Source organism: Juglans microcarpa x Juglans regia, chromosome 1S, assembly GCF_004785595.1.
Source record: "Juglans microcarpa x Juglans regia isolate MS1-56 chromosome 1S, Jm3101_v1.0, whole genome shotgun sequence".
Lineage (NCBI taxonomy): Eukaryota > Viridiplantae > Streptophyta > Magnoliopsida > Fagales > Juglandaceae > Juglans > Juglans microcarpa x Juglans regia.
The window spans coordinates 12,147,957-12,168,665 of NC_054595.1; the positions used below are offsets into that span (position 1 = coordinate 12,147,957).

General features: G+C 37.4%; 1 protein-coding gene across 4 annotated transcripts; it reads right to left on the reverse strand.

Moving 5' to 3' along the window:
* Positions 1-1,050: 1,050 nt before the first annotated feature.
* LOC121247194 (protein FAR1-RELATED SEQUENCE 5) lies at positions 1,051-19,279 on the reverse strand. 4 transcript variants are annotated; one of them, XM_041145553.1, is made up of 4 exons: positions 19,125-19,279; positions 17,880-18,301; positions 2,133-2,357; positions 1,051-1,400 (listed from the first exon to the last, which is right to left on the reverse strand). In XM_041145553.1, coding segments are annotated over exons 1-3 (630 nt in total). In that variant the 5' UTR covers positions 19,126-19,279; the 3' UTR covers positions 1,051-1,400; positions 2,133-2,150. The 4 variants fall into 4 exon arrangements, with proteins under 4 accessions (XP_041001487.1, XP_041001489.1, XP_041001490.1 ...); XM_041145555.1 differs by having other exon boundaries at positions 17,880-18,357; positions 19,125-19,278; XM_041145556.1 differs by lacking the exon at positions 19,125-19,279 and adding an exon at positions 18,996-19,015.
* Between the last annotated feature and the right edge of the window lie 1,430 nt (positions 19,280-20,709).

A 20,709-nucleotide genomic window follows, 5' to 3' on the forward strand; every position in this document is an offset into this window, starting at 1 on the left:
TGAACACATCTCAATGGGACTCACAAAATACTACTATTCATAATTCAACTCATCTCAGCATCCAAATGTAGCCTAAATAACACAAGGGCAAAGGGATGACTCTTTGGTAAAACACATCAATGTTGTGTTTGTACTCATTGCCGGCAAGTTATGTTGCTTCTTGAAAGTTATAACATAGCTTTTTTTTTTTTTTTTTTTTAATACATGGGGAGAGGGATTCGATCCTTAGTTCTCTTAGTGAGAAACCAAAGTGTTCCAATTGATCCAAAGGATTTTGGCAATTTGTGGCATAGCTATGGGTACATCATGTGTTATACAGATTGAGTATTGCTCTGCGTCATTTGGACACGAAGGATTTGGGATGTAAGATCTGATGTGACCAAATGAGTAGGGGCATAACGAGACACTTTTTGAGATGTTGGTATGTTGATATTTTTTCGGAGAGATTTGGTATAGTGCTCCTCTTTTTTTACAGGTGTGCTCGATTGTTGCATGACCTATTTGCCAGTATGAACAAGATTGAAAACATATTAATAGATGCAAACAGTCTTCTCCACTATATGCAAGTGAGAGATGTAATAAAGAAGCATCCATAGTGGTCACCCCTTCCGATTCATACGCCCATAGGTTATACTTCATAAGCCTTGATGGTTGGCTTTTAAGGGATCATGCTTTTTTATATTTTTCGTTAACATCAAGGACTGTTGTTCTGTATGCGGTGTGTGTGTGTGTATATAACATCAAGGACTGTTGTTTATGTTATAGCATTATTATACAATAGTAATATATAACATCAAGGACTGTTGTTCTCTTTGCGGAGGTAAAATATAAACTATGCTATTTTAAATTATAACATAGGTATATAACGTGTAATTCAAAAAGTCTAATCATAATTTGTGCTAATATTGACACTTTCTAATTAATTTGTACGGTTCATTAAGGCATATTGATTATATTCTAATTTAATTATGCATAATATTTTTTAATAGGAGAAAACAGAAAAGAGCTCCAATGGCATATCATGGGCAAACATGTTACAATTGTTTGGCATTACATAAATTGTGGGGTCATATATATTTTTCAAATACAACCAAATTCACTATCTCAACAGATTGGATTATGACAATCGGCAAAAGAAAGAAAAGGAAAGGAAATCCATCTCAATTCTCAGAATAACTTGCACTATATAATCACAGGCATGTGTCACTAAAGAGATGAGGAACTCATCTTCTATCATTTAAACATGCCACCAAACCCGCCATTCTTCTTCCTACATGCTACACCCATTTAAAAAGGGAATATAATATTGCAATGCACATCGTTATGGAGATCAATACCAAATCAGGGCAGCTCCATCCTCACTAGCATTATACATCTGTCATTGTTTCTTCTTCCTATCACTGCACTCGCAAAGAACATGAAAATTAGATTATTTTCAACTTTGACCTATTTCTTCTTCTTTTTTCCCCTACTAAATTTCACATTGGTGAAGGATATGAAAATTAATAACAACCGTAACCGATCTAAAGAAATGAAAACATGTCAAACTATGGCTAGTTTATGTGTAATCAAGTGAATACATGAACTGGACCAGCTTTCTCATTCTTGTATTGGGGGGCAGGAGCAAAAACAACCCCCAAAACATCACCCACTTACTCTTTATATTTTTAATAATTTAGATGTATGGAGCTACAAATCACATAAAGCTGGATTCTATTATCATTTGTCTCCATGCAAACGTGAACTATAAGTTTTGAACAACTCAATTTACAGGCCAAAAAGATGACAATAGAAGGAAAAAAAAATAATATATACTAAAAAAAGAAAACAATATTATTCTAGCATGCATCTAGTAGAATAGCTATTCTAAACACGTCAGTGTATAATTTGAGTCAAGTACATTGCAAACACCAGAACAATTATTGATTTGTTTTGACCACACAAAAGACCATAGAAAAGGCTTCCTCTCACTTACTAAAATATATAAATGAATTAATGAAGGGTAAGAAAAGCAGAATTCTATGCTAGAAATGACATCCACATAAAACATAGCCAAAGTGACAAACATATCAAACACAGATATGAAAATAAATGACACACACAATTGAAGGTATGGGTGCAGAGGTACGTACTCTATAAGACGATGCTATCTATATTCTATGGTGTAGAAGCTCCTGTTCTATCGACTCAAATTCTTTAAGGTTTTCAACTACATTTTGTACTTTCTTCGATAACTGTTGACTGTGCTCTTCAACAATTTTCATGAATGCATTTAACTGTTCTTGGTATGTTGCACATAACCGTTTCTTATTCCGCAGCTCAGCAGTTAATTCCTGGATTCTTTTGTCCTTTTCATCCTACATAATGATGCACAAATTACTTGATTTCTATCAAAACTGATAATCAACAGGATTACTAGTTTAGATTAAATACCAATTCAATAGGATAATCTCAATGACAGATTTCTGTGCACGCATATAGACAGGACAGTTATTATATATCGAAATAGATGTACCCATACACATATTTGTGCATGTTTCATAACATTTCAAAAGACCGAATGGTAAAGAGATGAATTCAACAACATGATACCTCAAAGGTTAAAGTGGCCCGTCATCTAGTCAGACAGTTCAAACATTTAGCTCAAGTTAGAGAAATTATATAAAAAAAAAGTTGATAAAAAATTATGGAAAATATGGAATATACTATATTACAAGTATCAAAAGATACTTGCTATAAAAATGCTTGCAGACAAAATTTCTCTCCCATTTTCATTAAATGTGTCATGAGGGTATCTCAATGCATAAAAGTGTCGAACCCAGAAGTATCATCACACTGCATAAGTATATCATGTTAGTTCGTGGGTCGCCAACGTGTCTTGCCAGTCCAACAACTTGAAATTATGAAATGTGTAAGCATACAATATTATTTTTTTCTTTGAAGTTCCAACTTCCATGCATCGTAAAATATGGATGAAATATATAATATCAGTTGGGATCATCCTAAATTTAGTGGGCATCGCTTACCAGCTTGAAGATGAGTATCACAAGACAATTTGGGAATAATTTGTGGATTATCAAATTTTTGGAGGGAAGTGGGGTGAAATGGCTGATCCCTTGTCCATTTTTATTTGATCTTGTCAATGCAGGACAGCAAGAGCTTTGCACAGTAGGAGCTATATCAGATACAGGACAGCTCTGCATGTTGATCTGATGTAGGATACTTTTCAGTATCAAGAAAGGTTTGATTGGAATACGGTGGTTTTATAGCAGCTTAAAAAGTAAACGGTTCAAGAAAGGAGAATAAAATAAAAGTGGGTAAAGGAATCTCTCACCTTCTAAAACATCAGCCAAAGCTTTAAATGTTTCGTTAAGGGTTGTGGCCCCCCATCTCTGCACTCAGATGTTGACAATGCCTATTCATTTGTGACTTAACAGTAAGTGTTCGTATTTCCTCTCTTTGATTCATACCCTAAAGCTTAGCAATCAGACACTCCCAGAGTTTTGGTTTGAGTTTCAATGGAGGCCACTCAATGTTACTTGGTATTTTACAAGTATTTAAGTGTTAAGTGGCAGAGTGCTCCAGTGTTAAAGGCTTGATATGGTTTTGTTGAACCAACATGTTACCCATTAAAAAGGAAGTATGACATAAAATTATTACTGGTTCAAAGTCTTTTGAATTTGTAGTTGAGAAAGGCATCCCTATAGTAAGAATATATATGAAAGACAAGGGCTGGTTTGCATGCTGTTTCACTGGGCAGTTCAACTATTGACTGGCTGTTGAAATCTATGGCTTCTCTTCCCTGGAAGGATGGAGAAAATGGCAGAGGGGATTACTAACTCTCAAGGAGGCCCGAGAGCCCCAGTCTGCTCCTTAATCCACAGAAAGACAACGGGCCTCAACCCAAGACACAACAAATTGCCTCACGGGCTCAAACTCGGGTCTCAAGCCCAATCCCTAGCCCTCAACCCGTTAGGCTTCCTCAGGTGGAATGGTAGGAAAGGGTCCCCGAGCCCTTTCCTTGCGGCCTGCGAATCTCCTCGCCGGTGGTTTCTCCGACCAGCCCACCGCCACAGAACCCGTCGACGGTCACCAGCGGCTTCTCTGGCCTGGGAAAGGAACATCAGTTGGCCCATAACGCTTCGTCTCCTCCTGCGAATGCCGTTTTCAACGTCGCCTGTTATTCCCGGGCTAACGACACCTCACCGCAGTCACAGAGTGGGCCGATGGTCATCTTCGACCCTACGGCTTCCATTTCCGAGCAACCCCTGTCCTCAGTTGGCAGGGCTATCGACGCGGGGCTGGTGGCCTCATCTGGACCAGCCTCGGGGGAGTTTCCAGAAGCTTCCTTGCAGCTAACTAAAATTGTAGGCCTCTCAGAGACCCTCTCTAAGGTCTTGTGCACAGAGGATGATTCTTCTTATGATGGGAGGGTCTCGGACACAGGTTCCTCCCATGGGTCAAAATTTCAACTAGTGTGTAAGGAGCTAGGGGCTGATGTGCAGCTGTGTGAACTCGGCGATGTGCCTAGTCCTCTGTGTTCGTTGCCACCAGCAACTCTTTCGGATGATCTGCAACATGATTGGCTCCTTCAGAAGGTTAACGATATGCGCCATTTCTTAGGTATGACCTGGGAGGGTTATGAGGACTAGTTGCAAGCTCTTTTCATCGCAATAAAGGCAAACCAGCCTCTACTGGCCAGATCTGCAGTGAAGATGGATAGGGAGCTTAAGAAACTTGCCTGCTCCATAAACTATGATGCACGGGAGGGTAGTGCGAGTAGGGGGCGTCACAAGGAAAGGGTGAATCTTGGCGATCCATGAAGCCCAAGATTCTATCATGGAATGTTTGTGGCTTGAATGACCCGAACAAGCGCCTTAAAGTGAAGAATTTATTACGGGATTGGAAGGCGGACGTTATTTGCTTGCAGGAGACGAAACTAAAATTGATTGATAGGCACATCATCAGAAGTTTGTGGAATTGCTCTTATGCAGGATGGACTTCCCTTGCTTCTAAGGGTGCGGTGCCTCAGGGGGTATCTTGGTGTTGTGGGATAAGAGAGTTGTTAATCTTGTGGAGGATTGCATCAGGGATTATTCAGTAGCATGTACTTTCTCGAATGTGGATGATGGTTTCGATTGGGGTTTTGCAGGTATTTACGGGCCGAATGAAGAAAGTAGCAGAAAACTCCTCTGGGATGAGATAGCTGGCCTCTGTAGTTGGTGGGATCTTCCGTGGTGTATCGGGGGTGATTTCAACATCACTCGGTTTTCGAGCGAGCGATCGGGGGACTCTAGCACGGGTTCAGCTATGGCTGATTTCTCAGCTCTTCTATTTGAGTTAGACTTGGTGGATCTCCCTCTAGCAGGGGGGATTTCACCTGGTCAAACGGAAGGGCCTAGTCGAGATTGGATAGGTTCGTTGTTTCTCCGACATGGGAGGCCCATTTTCCAACTTTATGCCACAAACAGCTTCCTCGGCTGTGTTCGGATCATTTCCCCATTCTACTTGATAGTGGGGGTATCCATGAGGGTCGGAGATACTTCAAATTCGAGAACATGTGGTTGAAGGTGGATGGTTTTGTAGAAAAAGTTAGATCATGGTGGGCCTCATATCAGCTCACGGGCACTCCTAGTTTTGTTTTAGCCGGGAAGCTTAAAGCATTAAAGAATGACCTAAGAATATGGAATAGGGAAGTTTTTGGGAACATCAATGACCAACGAGACAAACTTTTTAAGGAACTACAACAACTGGATGAGAAAGAGGTGGATAGGGCTCTATCGGCTGATGACAGGGCAAGAAAAATGACAGTAGTCGTTGAGCTAGAAAAAATCACCCTTTTGGAGGAAATCTCGTGGAGGCAAAATTCTCGGTCACTTTGGTTGAAGGAAGGGGATAGGTGTACAAAGTTTTTTCATAGAATTGCAAACTCTCATCGAAGAAACAATGCCATAGAGGTTCTGCATGAGGAGGGCAGGGTTTTATTGGGTAGAGACGCTATTAAGGATCATATTGTCCACTTCTATGTTAAGCTGCTGACAGAACAGTACTCTTGGAGGCCCAAGGTAGACGGGCTTGTTTTCGACACCATCGATCACACAAGTGCGGCTTCGTTGGAAAGGCCCTTCGAAGAAGATGAGGTGCTTGGTGTACTTAAAGGTATGAACAAAGATAAAGCACCGGGACCAGATGGCTTTCCAATGGCTTTTTTCCACGCTTGTTGGGATATTGTTAAGGAGGACCTAATGAGGGTTTTTAGTGAATTTCACTCTTTTATGAAATTCGAGAAGAGCCTTAATGCCTCTTTCATTGCTCTCATTCCCAAGAAGGTGAGGTCGGTGGAAGTGAATGATTTCCGTCCCATAAGCCTGATAAGTGGGGTTTATAAGATCATCTCTAAAGTTCTAGCGAAACGACTGAGTGTAGTCATGGAGAAGATCATCTCGAAGTCTCAAAATGCTTTTGTGAAAGGAAGACAAATACTAGATTCGGTCCTCATTGCCAATGAATGCCTGGAGAGCAGAGTTAGAACCGGCATTCCAGGTATATTGTGTAAATTGGATATGGAAAAGGCATTTGATCATGTGAATTGGGATTTCTTGTTGTATATCCTTGGTAGGTATGGCTTCGAGGAAAGATGGTGTCAGTGGATAAAGCATTGTATTACAATTGTCAGATTCTCTGTATTGGTTAATGGCACTCCTGAAGGCTTCTTCAACAGTTCTCGGGGATTGCGACAAGGGGATCCACTATCCCCACTATTATTTATCCTAGTTATGGATGTATTGAGCAGAATGTTGGAAGGGGCGGTGGATGGGGGCTTCATCTCGAGTTTCTCGATGGGTGGCTCTACGCATGGAAGACTGACAGTCTCTCATCTTCTTTTCGCCGATGACACAATGATCTTTTGCGACCAGGATCTGGATCAGATACGCTCTTTAAGGGCACTTCTACTTTGCTTCGAAGCTGTATCTGGCCTTAAAGTGAATTTTTCTAAGTCAAAAGTAGTTCCTATTGGCTCAGTCAACAACTTAAATGAATTAGCTGCCATATTGGGATGCAAAGTCTCATCCTTACCTATGAAGTATCTCAGACTCCCCTTGGGGGCCTCTCACAAATCTAAGGTAATGTGGGAAGGGATTATTGAGAAAATCGAAGGCAAATTGGCGGGATGGAAGAGACTTTACTTGTCTAAGGGCGGGAGAATCACCTTGATTAAGAGTACGTTATCCAATCTTCCAACGTACTTCCTTTCGTTATTCCCTATTCCTGCAGGGGTGGCGAATAGACTGGAGAAGATTTTCTGTGATTTCTTATGGGGAGGGCTAGAGGATGCAAAGAAATTTCATCGATCAAATGGGATAAAATTTGCACTCCGTTGTCTTGCGGTGGGTTGGGTTTAAGAAATTTGAGAATCTTTAACAAGGCACTCCTTGGGAAATGGCTATGGCGTTATCATTAGGAGGGAGACACTCTTTGGAGGAATATCTTAGATGTTAAATATGGGAGCGTCTGGGGAGGGTGGTGCTCTAAAGATGTTAGAGGGGCCTATGGAGTGGGAGTTTGGAAACTGATCCGGAATAGTTGGGATGATTTCCTCAGTAACTGCAGGTTTATGGTGGGAAGGGCCACGCGAATCAGGTTTTGGCATGATATATGGTGCGGGGATGTTGCTTTGAAAATTGCTTTCTCCTCTCTGTATAGGATTGCGTCCGACCACGACTCCTCAGTGGTTGATAATATGTGTAGAACCACTGATTCCATTCATTGGTCCGTGAGATTCACCAGAGCTGTTCAGGATTGGGAGTGGGAGCCATCACTGATTTCTACAGATTATTGTATGCGATGAAGCCTAGGGCTGGAGGGGAGGATAGACTAATATGGGCATGCACAGGTAACAAGAAATTTTCAGTTTGTTCATACTACAAGGCCTTGACGAACCATTCCCCTAACGCTTTCCCGTGGAAGAGCATTTGGAAGAGCAATGCCCCACTCAAGGTTGCTTTCTTTGGTTGGTTGGCCTCCCATGGTAAAATCTTAACAATTGACAAATTAAGAAAGCGTGGGCTCTACATAATGGATTGGTGCTACATGTGCAAACATAACGGCGAATCAGCGGATCAACTCCTTCTTCATTGCGAAGTAGTTAAGGTATTGTGGGATGCAATCTTCTTGAGGCTTGGTATCGCATGGGTCATGCCTAAGAGGGTGATAGATCTACTGTCTTGTTGGCGAGAGATTAGGGCCAATCGCCAAATCGCTGTTGTATGGAAGATGGTACCTTTATGTTTAATGTGGTGTACATGGAACGAACGAAATGGCCGCTGCTTTGAGGATATGGAATGCTCTCCCGACAGTTTTAGGGATTTCTTCTTTCATACTTTGTTGCTCTGGGCCTCTACCATTGTATGGGATGGAACGAGTCTTAATGTTTTGTATGCTACTATTAGTAGCACGTAGTTTGTAATTAGGCTTTTTCTTGTATACTTCCTGTGTACTTGGGCTTTGCCTATTTACGTAGATCAATAAAACTTCTTTTTACCTATCAAAAAAAAAAAAAGGGTGGCTAGCATTCGAAGTGGAATTGAGAATGGTTGTAAAACACTTACAAACTGTCTCATTTCACGACTACATGTGTGTTCCACCATGGAAGCCATGCAGTGATGTATCAATATTTGAGAGGAAGGAACCCCATGAGGTGACAATGGAAGCTCTGAGAGCAACAGTCAATTTTTGCTCGTATGATGAGGCATCGAAAGGGAAAGGACCAAGCCCCACTCTTGAAAATCTGGGCAGAGGCAGAATGGGTTATATGGAGGGTTGCAAGTCTATCAGGAGCAAAGTTATATATATATATATATATATATATATATATTTTTTTTTTTTTATAAGTAGGAGCAAAGTTATATGCGGTGACTCATAATCACAGGCAGAGGAAATCAAATCGTCTGCAAGTCATCTCGAGTCAGCAGCTATTGGGATTCTTGGTGCAGTGGATGGAATGTCGAATTTCAAGGTGATGCTTAGAATGTTGGGCTTCGCATTTCATGGGTCACGGAGTGGGCTGGTTATGAGAAGAACACAGGTATTTTTAAATAAAACTTGAGCTTTCAGATCAAGCCTGCATCGACTCCCTTTACTATGAAGACACAACCAAAAGCTCAGTGGGTGCCCAAGTTGCAGATAGAGATAGGGCCATTTCTGTGGGCAGTCCACAGAAATGCACATTTCATGCTCAAAGTACGCTGATATGGTAGCTAAGGCCCCCCGCGCTTGGATAGTAAAAGTGTTTCATCTCATTTCATCTCATCATTACAACTTTTCCAAATTCCCACACAAAATATAATAAATAATTTAACTTTTTCAAATCCCAAAACAATAACAATATTAAAAAATAATATTCTAACAATATTTTATTCAACTTTTAATTTTTATCTAAAACCATCTCATCTCATCTCAGTATCCAAACCGCACCTTGAGGCTTAATTTTGTTTCATTAGTGCCCACTATCCATGTAAGTATTACTATGGCGGTTGCAACAAAGCAAGCAATCCCCTTTCATCAGTAAAGAGCAGCTCACTTGGGTGGCTCTTGGTGCTGTGAATAGTCCTTCATTGGCAAGGGTGGATGTAATGCCCCAAGAAAGGCCCAAGCCACATATGGGTCCATACTCCAAAAGAACTAGTCAATGGTACAATTGGAGCCTCTTGGAATCATTATATGAGCAAGAGTTTTTTTCCTTTCAAGCAATGTAGGATCTCATTCACCACTTATAGTCACCAATATGGGGAATATGGGGTATCGCAACTTGGCTTTGATACCATTTGTAATACTTAAAAGAAGGCCTAAGCCACACCTGGACCCATACTCTAAAAGGACTAGTCAATGGTACAATTAGAGCCCCTTGGAATCATTGTAGGAGTAAGAACCTTTCATTCCCAAGCAATATAGGATCATTCACCACCTACACTCCGTAATATGGGGTATCACAGCGAAAGATGGGTTCCCTTGCCAGATTTCTTCCCATCCCCACTACCACCATCATGCGAGAGCTAATGAAGAATAGAACCATACTAGACAAGGGTAGGAAGGTGATTAATTTTGCAATGGCTTTTATGGATGGTATTGGCATGAATAGGTGTGATGCACATTGTCTAGTTTGGCACTAGAACTGTATTTAGGTGTGGAACCCTTGAATTCTTGCCCTGGCATGAAGTCATCAAATTGGGTAATTTTAAAGGTGAAGTAAATTCAACCTTGTGTGGGGTTATCATGTGGGAGCTTTGCAGACCAGTTTGTGGCATTACTCATTGCCATTGAAGTGAGGTGTTCTCTTCAAGGGTCTCCTACTTCTTTCTAATTGGGCAGAAAAGGGAATAGAGAACTAAAAGGACTATCATGCACTATCTATCAACTATCACTCGAGAGGTAGGAGTTCTAATCATTGTCGAGGCAAAGGGAGGGTGTTAGTGGATTCTTTATGGAGCTAAAATAATATCCTGGAATGTTAGAGGGCAGAATGATGTCTACTAGAGCCTTTGAACTATAAAATTAATCACTAGAATGTCGATGTTCTTTGTCTACAAGATACTACCTAGAATTTGTGACTAGAACAGTTTGAAGTTTGTGGGGATGCCATCATAATGGTTGGATTTATTTGGCTTCCAAAGAGACGTTCAATGGAGTTTTTCTAATGTGAGAAAATAGGGTGGTAGAGAAAGTGGCAAAGTGTGTGGGGGGAACATACGATGGCTTGTTTGTTTAGAAATGTAGATGATGGGTTTTCAGGGGCTTTTGCAAAATATATAGACCCAATTCCGATAGTATCAAAAGGTATCTTTATAAGGAGTTGATTGGCCTTTGTAGGTGATGGGAACTACAACGGTGTATCGGTGGAATCTCATCGTCACTTGCTTTTTGAGTGAGGAATTGTGTGAAACACATCTTTATTTTGCCATGGTGGAGTCCTTAGATTTCATCTTTGGGCACATTCTTAAGGATATCCCCTTGTTGGAGTTTCTATCACGTGGTCTAACAATCGAGACTCTTTGTTCTAGAATGGATAGATTCTTCATAACCACTAATTTTTTTTGTTAAGTAATAAGAAGTTTTATTAAGGCAAGTAAATAGGCATAGTCCAAGTACACAGTGAGTATACAAGTGGAAATCCCTAAATACAAGCTAGAAACTAGGAGCTAGAAAAAGCTAAAAATAAATCATGTAGATTATCCCCATTCAATACAAGAACATTCGCCCAAAGACAGAGTTCGAAAGAAAAACTCACTAAATTTTCCCAACATCAAAACACCGTCCATTCCTTTCCAGCCATAGGCACCACATCAAAAATAAATGAATCATCTTCCAAATAGCAACAATGTGGGTGACTACCCATAAATCCTTTCCAACAAGCCAAGAGATCCACCACCCTCTTAGGCATCACCTGAGCAATACCCGACCAGCTGAAAATCTCGTCCCAAAAAATCTTGGCCATCTCACAGTGCAGAAACAAATGATCAACTGATTCATCATCTTTCTTACACACATAGCACCAGTCTAATATATTATACCGCGCTTTCTCAAATTATTCATTGTCAATATCTTCCCAAGGGACACCAACCAGCAGAAAAAAGCAACTTTGCTACGCACCTTGGATCTCCAAATACACTTCCAAGGGAATTGGTTGACACAATGACAAGTCAGCATTTTATAACAAGTGCTGAGTAAAAATGGAATTTCCAGCATATTTCGACAGCAATCTGTCCTCCCTTCCCTGCACAATTTTCATATCATACAGCCTACTGAAAAAGAAACAACGGGCATTTTCCAATCATAAACATCTCTAATAAATCTCACATTCCATAATTTTCTTTTTCATTTAATTAAGACACTTAGGAGTATAATTTTACGAAACGAATTGCACCATTAGATTCATATGAATATTTAGGATTTTATGGTGCAATAAAAAATTCAAGTTGTCAAATCGCCATGTAGAATGTCCAAATACACTTAGGATCACTAGATACTTTTTAATTGGACACATAGCACAATCCTAGCCATCCACTTGGAAACCCTAGGACACTTGTCAAGAGGAGGACAAAGTGTGTAAGTGATGGAGTGTGAATCAAGCTTGTCATCATGCTCTCTTACACCAACCACTATTCCATCCAACCAAACCCTATTTGATGAAGTTTATACATGATTATATGCAAGTTTATGGTATGATTCAAAGCATGTTAGGATTTTATAAAATGGTTTTACATGATCTTTGAAGTGGTAGGAACCGATTACTTCAAAACAGTTTTTGGTTTGGTGTAGGTTGTGATTTTAGCTTTAGGACTTTGATTCATGGCCATGATTTTTATGAATCTTGTTTTTAAAGCTTAGATCTATGGATTAAGATTGAGTTTTTGAAATTTTATGATTTAGATCTTTGTTGGAATGATGATGAAAATGCAAGAGTTTGATTTTAAGCATGTTATTGAGGCTCTCAAGTTCAATGTTGTTTTAAATGAAATATTTGCCATGACATGCTAGATTTGATGCTTAGATCCAGTTAGAACTTGCATGTCAGGTATATGATTGTATTCTTTCAAGAGTTATTGCATGAAAATCAAGGATCTAGTCACTTTGTTTCAAGTCCAAAAGCATGCATGTTCGGTTTCTAAGTTTATGATTTTTGGTTGATTAGTCAAGCATGGTATCACTTAGGTTTGAATGATGAACATGTTAAGAATGTTATTTATGAACTTTTAAATTCATTGGAGTTGATATGTAAGTGTTATACCAAGAACAACAAGAGTTGGTTTTATTTGACTTAATCTTGATGTTTTGGCTTTTTCTTTGATGTAGTGAATCCAAATTTTTATGAAATGTGTGATTTAGTGTTTTAACATGATTTTAAAACTAAGGATGTGAATTTTTTTATTGCTAAATTCGGTTTAAGCATGTTAGTATGTTAAATGGCCAAATAGCAACCAAAAAATGATTTTTAGCCTATGACTGAATTGGCCAAGAGAGAGATGTCATAGTTGGGTTTAGTTTTAAAAAACTCTGAGTTCATAATTGGATTTAGGATGAAATTTACATAAGGAATGTTAATTTTGGTAAATTTTGGAGTCCATTTGCAAATTCCTTATTTTTAAGGTCAAATTTGTAATTTCCAATGAGTGGGTAACTTTGCAAATTTGGCCCTAAATTAGTAAGCTTTATTTTTATGAGGATTAAGTAAGATATTCTAACCCTAGAACGTACCTCATTTCAGCTTGCACTCTTTTTATGCTACACTTACATATTACGCTACATTTTGTAAGTTAGCTTCTAACTTATTCTCGGTATTTTTACGTATGTACGGTGGTAAGATTGCACTGTTCATATTCATGTTCATTTAGGCTTATTATATTGTTTATAATATGCTATGTCATGTCATCCATTACTGACATGTTATTCTGTTACATGCCACGAATGCCATGTCCATCATATCTATTACATGATTATCTGTTACATGACATAAATGCCATGTAATAAGCATTAAGTATGTCATGAAATATTTCAAAGTCATAAATGAGTCTTTTATTTTATCACAACCCCAAGTGCTAGGATGGGGTGTTATCCTAGTGGAACTCCTCTATCCACTCTAAAGTGTTTAAATTGGATGTGAAATGCCCTGAATTGATGAAAGTAAACAGGCTTCGAATGAGATCTAAGTAACTAGTTTCCGGAGCGGAGTTAGGCATCCAATGCCGATGGTGCCAAAATTACACGTTTACAAGTACAAGTTATCATAACGTACTCACAGCTAATGTAGGAGCCTGTGATGTGATGTGATATCCGACAAGAGCACACGACCCTTGGGGAGTCGTAGAGCATCCATTTCAAGTAAACAAACATGTATATGTAACAAAGTCTCATGTTCACGCAAACATATCATGTTCAAGTTAAGTCATGTTACGTTCAAGTTAAGCAATGTTATTTTCAAGCCATGTCACGAAGCATACATGTCATATTACTATCATGCATGCCTGCCTATTCATACTATTAGTAGTTTAGGAGCTTTACTTGCTGAGATTTTGTAAATCTCACTTGGTAGCCCCAACTACCATTCGCCCCAGAATGGTAGACGATGTCTTAGGGGACTGGGGATCAGAACATGATCCGTTGGATGAGGTTGAGCAGGCCACAAAGGACACTCGAGGAGCTTATGGAGTCGATCCTCCAACTCTTGGATTATTTTTTGGAGATCATTGCTGAGTTGTGTGAGCGGCTTAGGCCCGGTTTGTATTCGCAACCCATCTCAACTCATCTCACTACTATTCATCAACTTTAACTCACAAATCTCACTACTATTCACAACCCATCTCACTATTATTCACAATCCATCTCAACTCATCTCAACTCATCTTCGAATCCAAACGACACCTTAGTGTTTAGTTTAGCAGTCTGTATATTACGTCTATACTTATTGATTATAGAGTTGTTGGACAGATGTTGTATCTTTTGATATGTGAATATTTATGAAAGTATGTTATGTTTTGGGATTTAGCATTCTGGTACATTAAGTATTGCTAAAAAAAATTATCTGTTGCATATTATGAGATGCATTCTAGGTGCACAACATCCTTAACTGTCATGAACAGAGGTATGTAAACTTGTGTTGCATGTCCCAACACTTCAAGCTCTGTCAAATTCCAAGCGAAGTTTGGGAGCGCCACAACAAGCTTAGACAATGATGGTATGAAAGAAAATGGATCATTATTTGAAGGAGAGAAATTAAGGGAAAAAAAAATAGGTGGCAAAGCATCTAGAAGGAGTTGCTTTAAAGAAAGAGGTATATGAGAGGCAGAAATGAAGGGCAATATGGTTAAAAGAAGGCGACATGTGTACAAAACTTTTCCATCGAGTAGCTAATTAGAATGTCATTGGGATGCTCTTGGTTGATGTTTGGTCTCTTCTAATCAAATTGAGATTTAAGAATCATATTGTTTAGTACTATGAACAGCTTCTTTTGGAGCGGTTTGATTGGAGGCCCAAGCTTAATGGATTGGGACCGGAGTCAATACAAGAAGATTTGGTCATACAGTTTGAGAGGCCATTTGAAGAGACTGAGGTCCCCAATGTGGGAAAGAGTATGATTAGTGAAAAAGCATGGGGCCTAGATGGTTTTTCTATGACTTTCTTCCAAACTTGCTGGAATGTGATTTAAGAAGACAATACAAGAATCTTCCAGGATTTTAGAGATTTAGACATTACAAGAGTAGATTAGCGACAAAGCAATGGGCCCAGAATTCCTTGCTACTTGGTTAAATAGGCTTGTCGACAAGATAATTTCAAAAAGCTTGTGAGCACGCTAATTGAAAGTTTCCATATCATCTACTTGGGAGAAGTTAGATATTAAAAATGCTTGTGAGCATGTTAATTGGGAGTTTCTATACCATCTACTTGGGAGAGATGGTTTTAGGGAGAGATCGCAATCGTGGATGCACATTCCATCACTTTGGTGCATGATTCCATAGTGGTGAATGGCACTCCAGCTAGTTTTTTCAGTAGCTCTCATGGATTGTGACAAAATGATCATTGTCATCATTATTTTTAGTTATTGTCATGGAGGCTGTCAACGAAATTTTACCAGTTACTGTTGATAGAGGTTCTCTAGCTGACTTTTCTTGCAAATGACACCATAATATTTTTGTGGTGTGAATTCAGGCCACATCCGCTCATTAAGGGCACATGTTTTTGCTTTGAAGTTGTTTCTAGGTTGAAACCGAATTTGCCCAGGTCAGAGTTGGTCCTTGTGAGAAATATCCCTAAGGTGGATAGCAAGGCTAGCTTATTGGGGTGCAAGGTATCATAGTTGCCAATGAAATACCTAGGTCTCCCTTTGGGAGCCTCTTTAAAGGCTAAGGGCATGCTTGGGTAATGAGATGAGATAAGAATTTTGTGAATAGTAGTGAAATGGTTTGAGTCAATATGTTTTATTGAATTTTCGGAAATGAGAGGGAAAATTTTAAATAAAAATATTCTAAAGTTAAAATATTATTTGAATGTTATTTTTTAATATTATTTTTGTTTTGAAATTTAAAAAAGTTGTATTTGTTTTTTGTGTTTTGTTTGGAAGTTTAGAAAAATTGTAATGATTAGGTAATGATTAGATGAAAAAGTTGAAGATCTGGAATTGAAAAATGTTTTGTGTTTGAATGATGATTGGGAAGGAAATTATGAAAAGTTTTGAAATGTTCATCTCATCTCATCTCATCTAAGTGTCCAAACATGGTTTAATGGCTCGTTTGGAAAGTTAGATAAGATGATAATTTTGTGAATAGTAGTGAAATGGTTTGTGAATAGTAATAAAATAATTTGAGTTAAGATGTTTTATTGGGTTTTGAGAAAGGAAAGAGGAAAAAGTTGAATAAAAATATTATTAAAATATAATTTTTTTTATATCAAATTGGTGTTTTATGTGCAAGAGTGATGGGGAATCAATTGATTATCTCTTATTACATTGTGAAGTGGCCCGGTGTTTATGGAATGAGATCTTTAATAGGATAGGGGTGGCATGGGTCATGCCTGGAAGAGTTAGGGACATCATGTGCTGCTAGAGAGGTATGGGGGAAATGCCCACATCGCTGCTATGTGGAGAATGATCCTGCACTGCATTATGTGGTGCTTGTGGCTAGAGAGAAACAAGAGGTGCTTTGAAGACATAGAGCAATCTGTGGATGGGCTGAAACGATTTTTTTACGATACATTAACTTTCTTGGGCCATTATTTGTAGGATAATGATAGGCTTACTACCTTCTACCACCCATTTACTACTCCATAATGTATTAGAAACTTTTATTTTTTTTGTTATTATTACTTTTTAAGTATTTTTTTAACATCCTTAATCATTAAGAAAAAATTAAAAAAATATACAACTTCACTGATAGTCACTTCCTTAACCATTAAGTAAAAAAATAAATTAAGAAAATAAATAGGAGTAGTAAATGGATGGTAGGAGGTAATAAGCCTATCATTATCTTTATTTGTAATACAAACAACCTTCATGATTTGCTTGTAACTCTCACTAGTGCTTGGATGTAATTAGGCATGTTCACTATATACTACTAGTGTACTTGGGCAATGCCTCTTATATCAATAAAATTTTACTTTTACCTATCAAAAGTAAAAGTATATAATTTTTTAATATTATTTTTGTTTTGAAATTTAAAAAAGTAGTATTGTTTTTTGTGTTTTGTTTGAAAATTTGATAAAATTGTAATGATTAGGTAATGACTAGATGAAAAAGTTGAAGATTTGAAATTGAAAAGTTTTTGTATTTGAGTGATGTTTGGGAAGGAAATTATGAGAAGTATTGATATGAGATGAGATTATCTCACTTCCCAAACAAACACTATGTCTATTTGGGAAGGCATGATTGAGAAAATTGTGTGTAAATTGGGTATCCGTACTATGACCCATGTACTTGGGCTTTTGCCTATTCTTATGATCAATAAAATCTTATTTACCGATAAAAAGAAAAAAAACAATTCACATCATGGTAAATTAATATAGTATATTTTTCAATTAATATCCAAATAGACTCTTGCATGTAAAGACCTCTTTTTCTCTCCAATCCCTAATTTAATATCGCAGTATTAATGCTTGCAATTCTTCCAAAAAATCAGTAAAGAATATATGCATATCATGTGACTATCGATTGTATAAGCCAGATAAAGAATATGATCTAAATCATTAGAGGAATAAAATACAAATTCTAACTATTATGCATGTGGATAACTAAGCAAACCCAACAGGACAAGATACAAACTCCTGAGCAGGTAATGGAGTGAAATAATGAGAAAAATACTGCAGCACTTAATTACATAAGAGATAAGAAAACTCACCATCGTTTGACGAGCTTCACGTGGGGACACAACAAGTGGGTGATTATGGTCCTTTACAAATTTAGTTATCACCCATTTTCCAGACTTATCATACTTTACATGAATCATTGCCTTGCAACCTTCCCTTGTGCTTGGCCTTGGCTTTCTAACTGGCCCAAACTTACCACGGATGCTAACACAATGGCCCTCCTTATTACATCCAAGCCGGCGGGCAAGAATTTTCCCATCTCTTTCAGAGCGACGACAAGACATCACGCGCATGACAAATCCTACCCGACGAGCATATTCATCATAGAATATTTTGGCAGCATCTTCGGATTCAAATTCCATACCCTCAAATGGCTCTAGAATCATATCTCTTTCATAGAACAACTCTGCTCCAACAGAACTCTCCACAGTGCTGGCCTGCTCATCAGGATCCACTGCCACACAACATGATTTGCCTATCTTTCAAACCCATGCAGCAATCTCATATAATCTTGAAATACAAGCCAGGTCATGCAAAATAAAAACTGAAGAAGAAGCATTCCAGTCATTGCCAACAGAACATGCGAGATTAAATATTCCAATTTCTGACATTTCAATTTTGTTGCCTTTGATTCTTGATTGGAAAAAAAAAACAAAGAAAAGAACTAAACAAGAAAAAAAAATACGCCTGTATGTGTAAACTTTCATAGTAAACAAAGTAAAGCGTACAAGGAATGATTGGTATTTTCTTTTCTTCAGAGAAACCAACCAGAGCAATAAATGACTTTCTTTGTATTCTTTTCTTTTCCACCGTGCAGATCAGTGCTAATTTCTTAGGCAAATTATCAAGCATCTATTGAGCACACCCAACATTATACAAGTGAACTTCAAAGGTCAAACACGTATTACAGTTAATTATTCAATCTTCGTAAACTAAGACATCAAATACCACATGAAACTAGAAGTCAAAGAAATAAAATAAATTGAAATTATAGCACATTTGACACAGTGTAATCAGTTGCCAACTAACATTATGCAATATCAGTACAAATGAAAATAAATCACCTAATCATACAACACCTTCCAGCAGCCCGAATAAGCGAAACCCATTGAAATTCATGTCTTTAATGCCATAAATTCACAATTTACCTATGAACTTGGGTGGCGGATTCAGAGACAGGTAGACCACGAAAAATGGAGAAAGAAACTAAGGGATTGAATGGGATGGAGAAGAGGTCATGGGTATTCTTAGAATTTCAAGAAAGAAGAGTTACTTACTTGATTTGTGTAATCGACGAGGGTGCTCGTGCCAGTGAAAGGAAGCCTGAAGGCTGAGAGAGAGTAGCTCACTCACTCCTAAAGGCCAACTTTGTAGACAGGATTTCTAGTCTTTTGAGTTTGGGGTCTGGGGCCTTGGGCTTTTGCGATGGTGAAAATATGGATCGAGTCTACGGCGATTTATTTCCAAAAAAAAAAACAAAAACAAAACTGTGAATTATCCATTCACTCCCGTGCAGTCTTTTGGGACAGATAACTGTTATAAATAGAAAAATTATATAAAAATAAATTTATAAATTGATATAATTTTAACGTTAAATTTATTTTATATTAAAAATAATTTTATAAATTGACGTTTTATATCAAGACATATCAATTTATGAATTTATTTTTGTATAATCTTTTTTTAATAAAAAATATTATATACAGTCCTATAATATAGAATTCTCGTATACTTCTTTTGAAAAAAGTAAAGATTATTATTAAAAAAATAATTTTTTAATGTGAGGCTTAGAGTTATTCACTTTTTTCAAATAGAATACTACGAATATCATCTCTCTTTTACAAAATCTTAGGCCATAGACATAAATTTTACTCCTTTTCTAGAGTAATACAAGTAATACTATGTATTTTATTTTCTAGAGATCTCGAAATCTTGTACCGGTATTTTCCAATCACCTGGATTATATTTTAATTTAAAAAAAATGATTTGTTATTAGGGTCTATACTTTTTTCTCTTTTTTTCCTCACATTTTTATCACGAATATGGATCTTAGTATTATTTTATTTATTTTATTTTAACATTGTCTTCTAGTCTTTTGAAAATGATTGATGTTATAGTAATATTCTAGAGTTTATATAACGAGAAATATTCTAGCTACAAAGTAATTATATAAAATTAATATCACAAATTAATGTATCTTGATATAGTCTGCCAGATTGTAAAGTTATTTTTATTGTGATGCAAATATGACGGCTCATATGGAGTCACATCAATTTGTAAAATTACTTTTGTATAATCCCTTTCAAACCAATTGGCAGGAGAATGAGCCAGTTTGAAACATCTGTCTTTGCAATAGTAGTTTTACCGTACATTTAGATATTAAGGTGAACTCATATGATTTATAAATAATAATAAAATATTAAATAATAGTAGAGTGATCTCACTACCTAAACATAGCTACGTGTACAATTATTTATTTATTATTTAATATTAGATTGTATTATTTTTAATCATACATCTTTGATATAATTTATTTAAAATATGTTGCCTCACCCAATATAATTAAAGATATATTATAACCCGGTGTACAAACCTCAGCCGAGACCAAGCCCAAAGTCTTTTAATTAAGCCCGGCCACGGGTAAAGCAGTATATCTAATCAGCTTACTAATTTTATTTAAATCAACCACTCTCCAATTGTTTTTAATAAAAAAAAGTCATTGAAAATACAATAATTTTATACAGTTTAAGAGTAAATTTAGATATAATTTAGGGTGATCGCGCGCACTCTTAATTTCATTTAATTTCATCTTCACTTTTTACAGGTTTGAGGAGGTTTCGACATTTAGGTTGTCAATCATTA

Bases quoted from the DNA above. Each gene is read 5' to 3' on its own strand.
- LOC121247194 (XM_041145553.1), bottom strand. The intron at 2,358-17,879 runs GTGAGTTTTCTT...ATCATTATGTAG, and splicing joins GTGAAGCTCGTCAAACGATG to GATGAAAAGGACAAAAGAAT.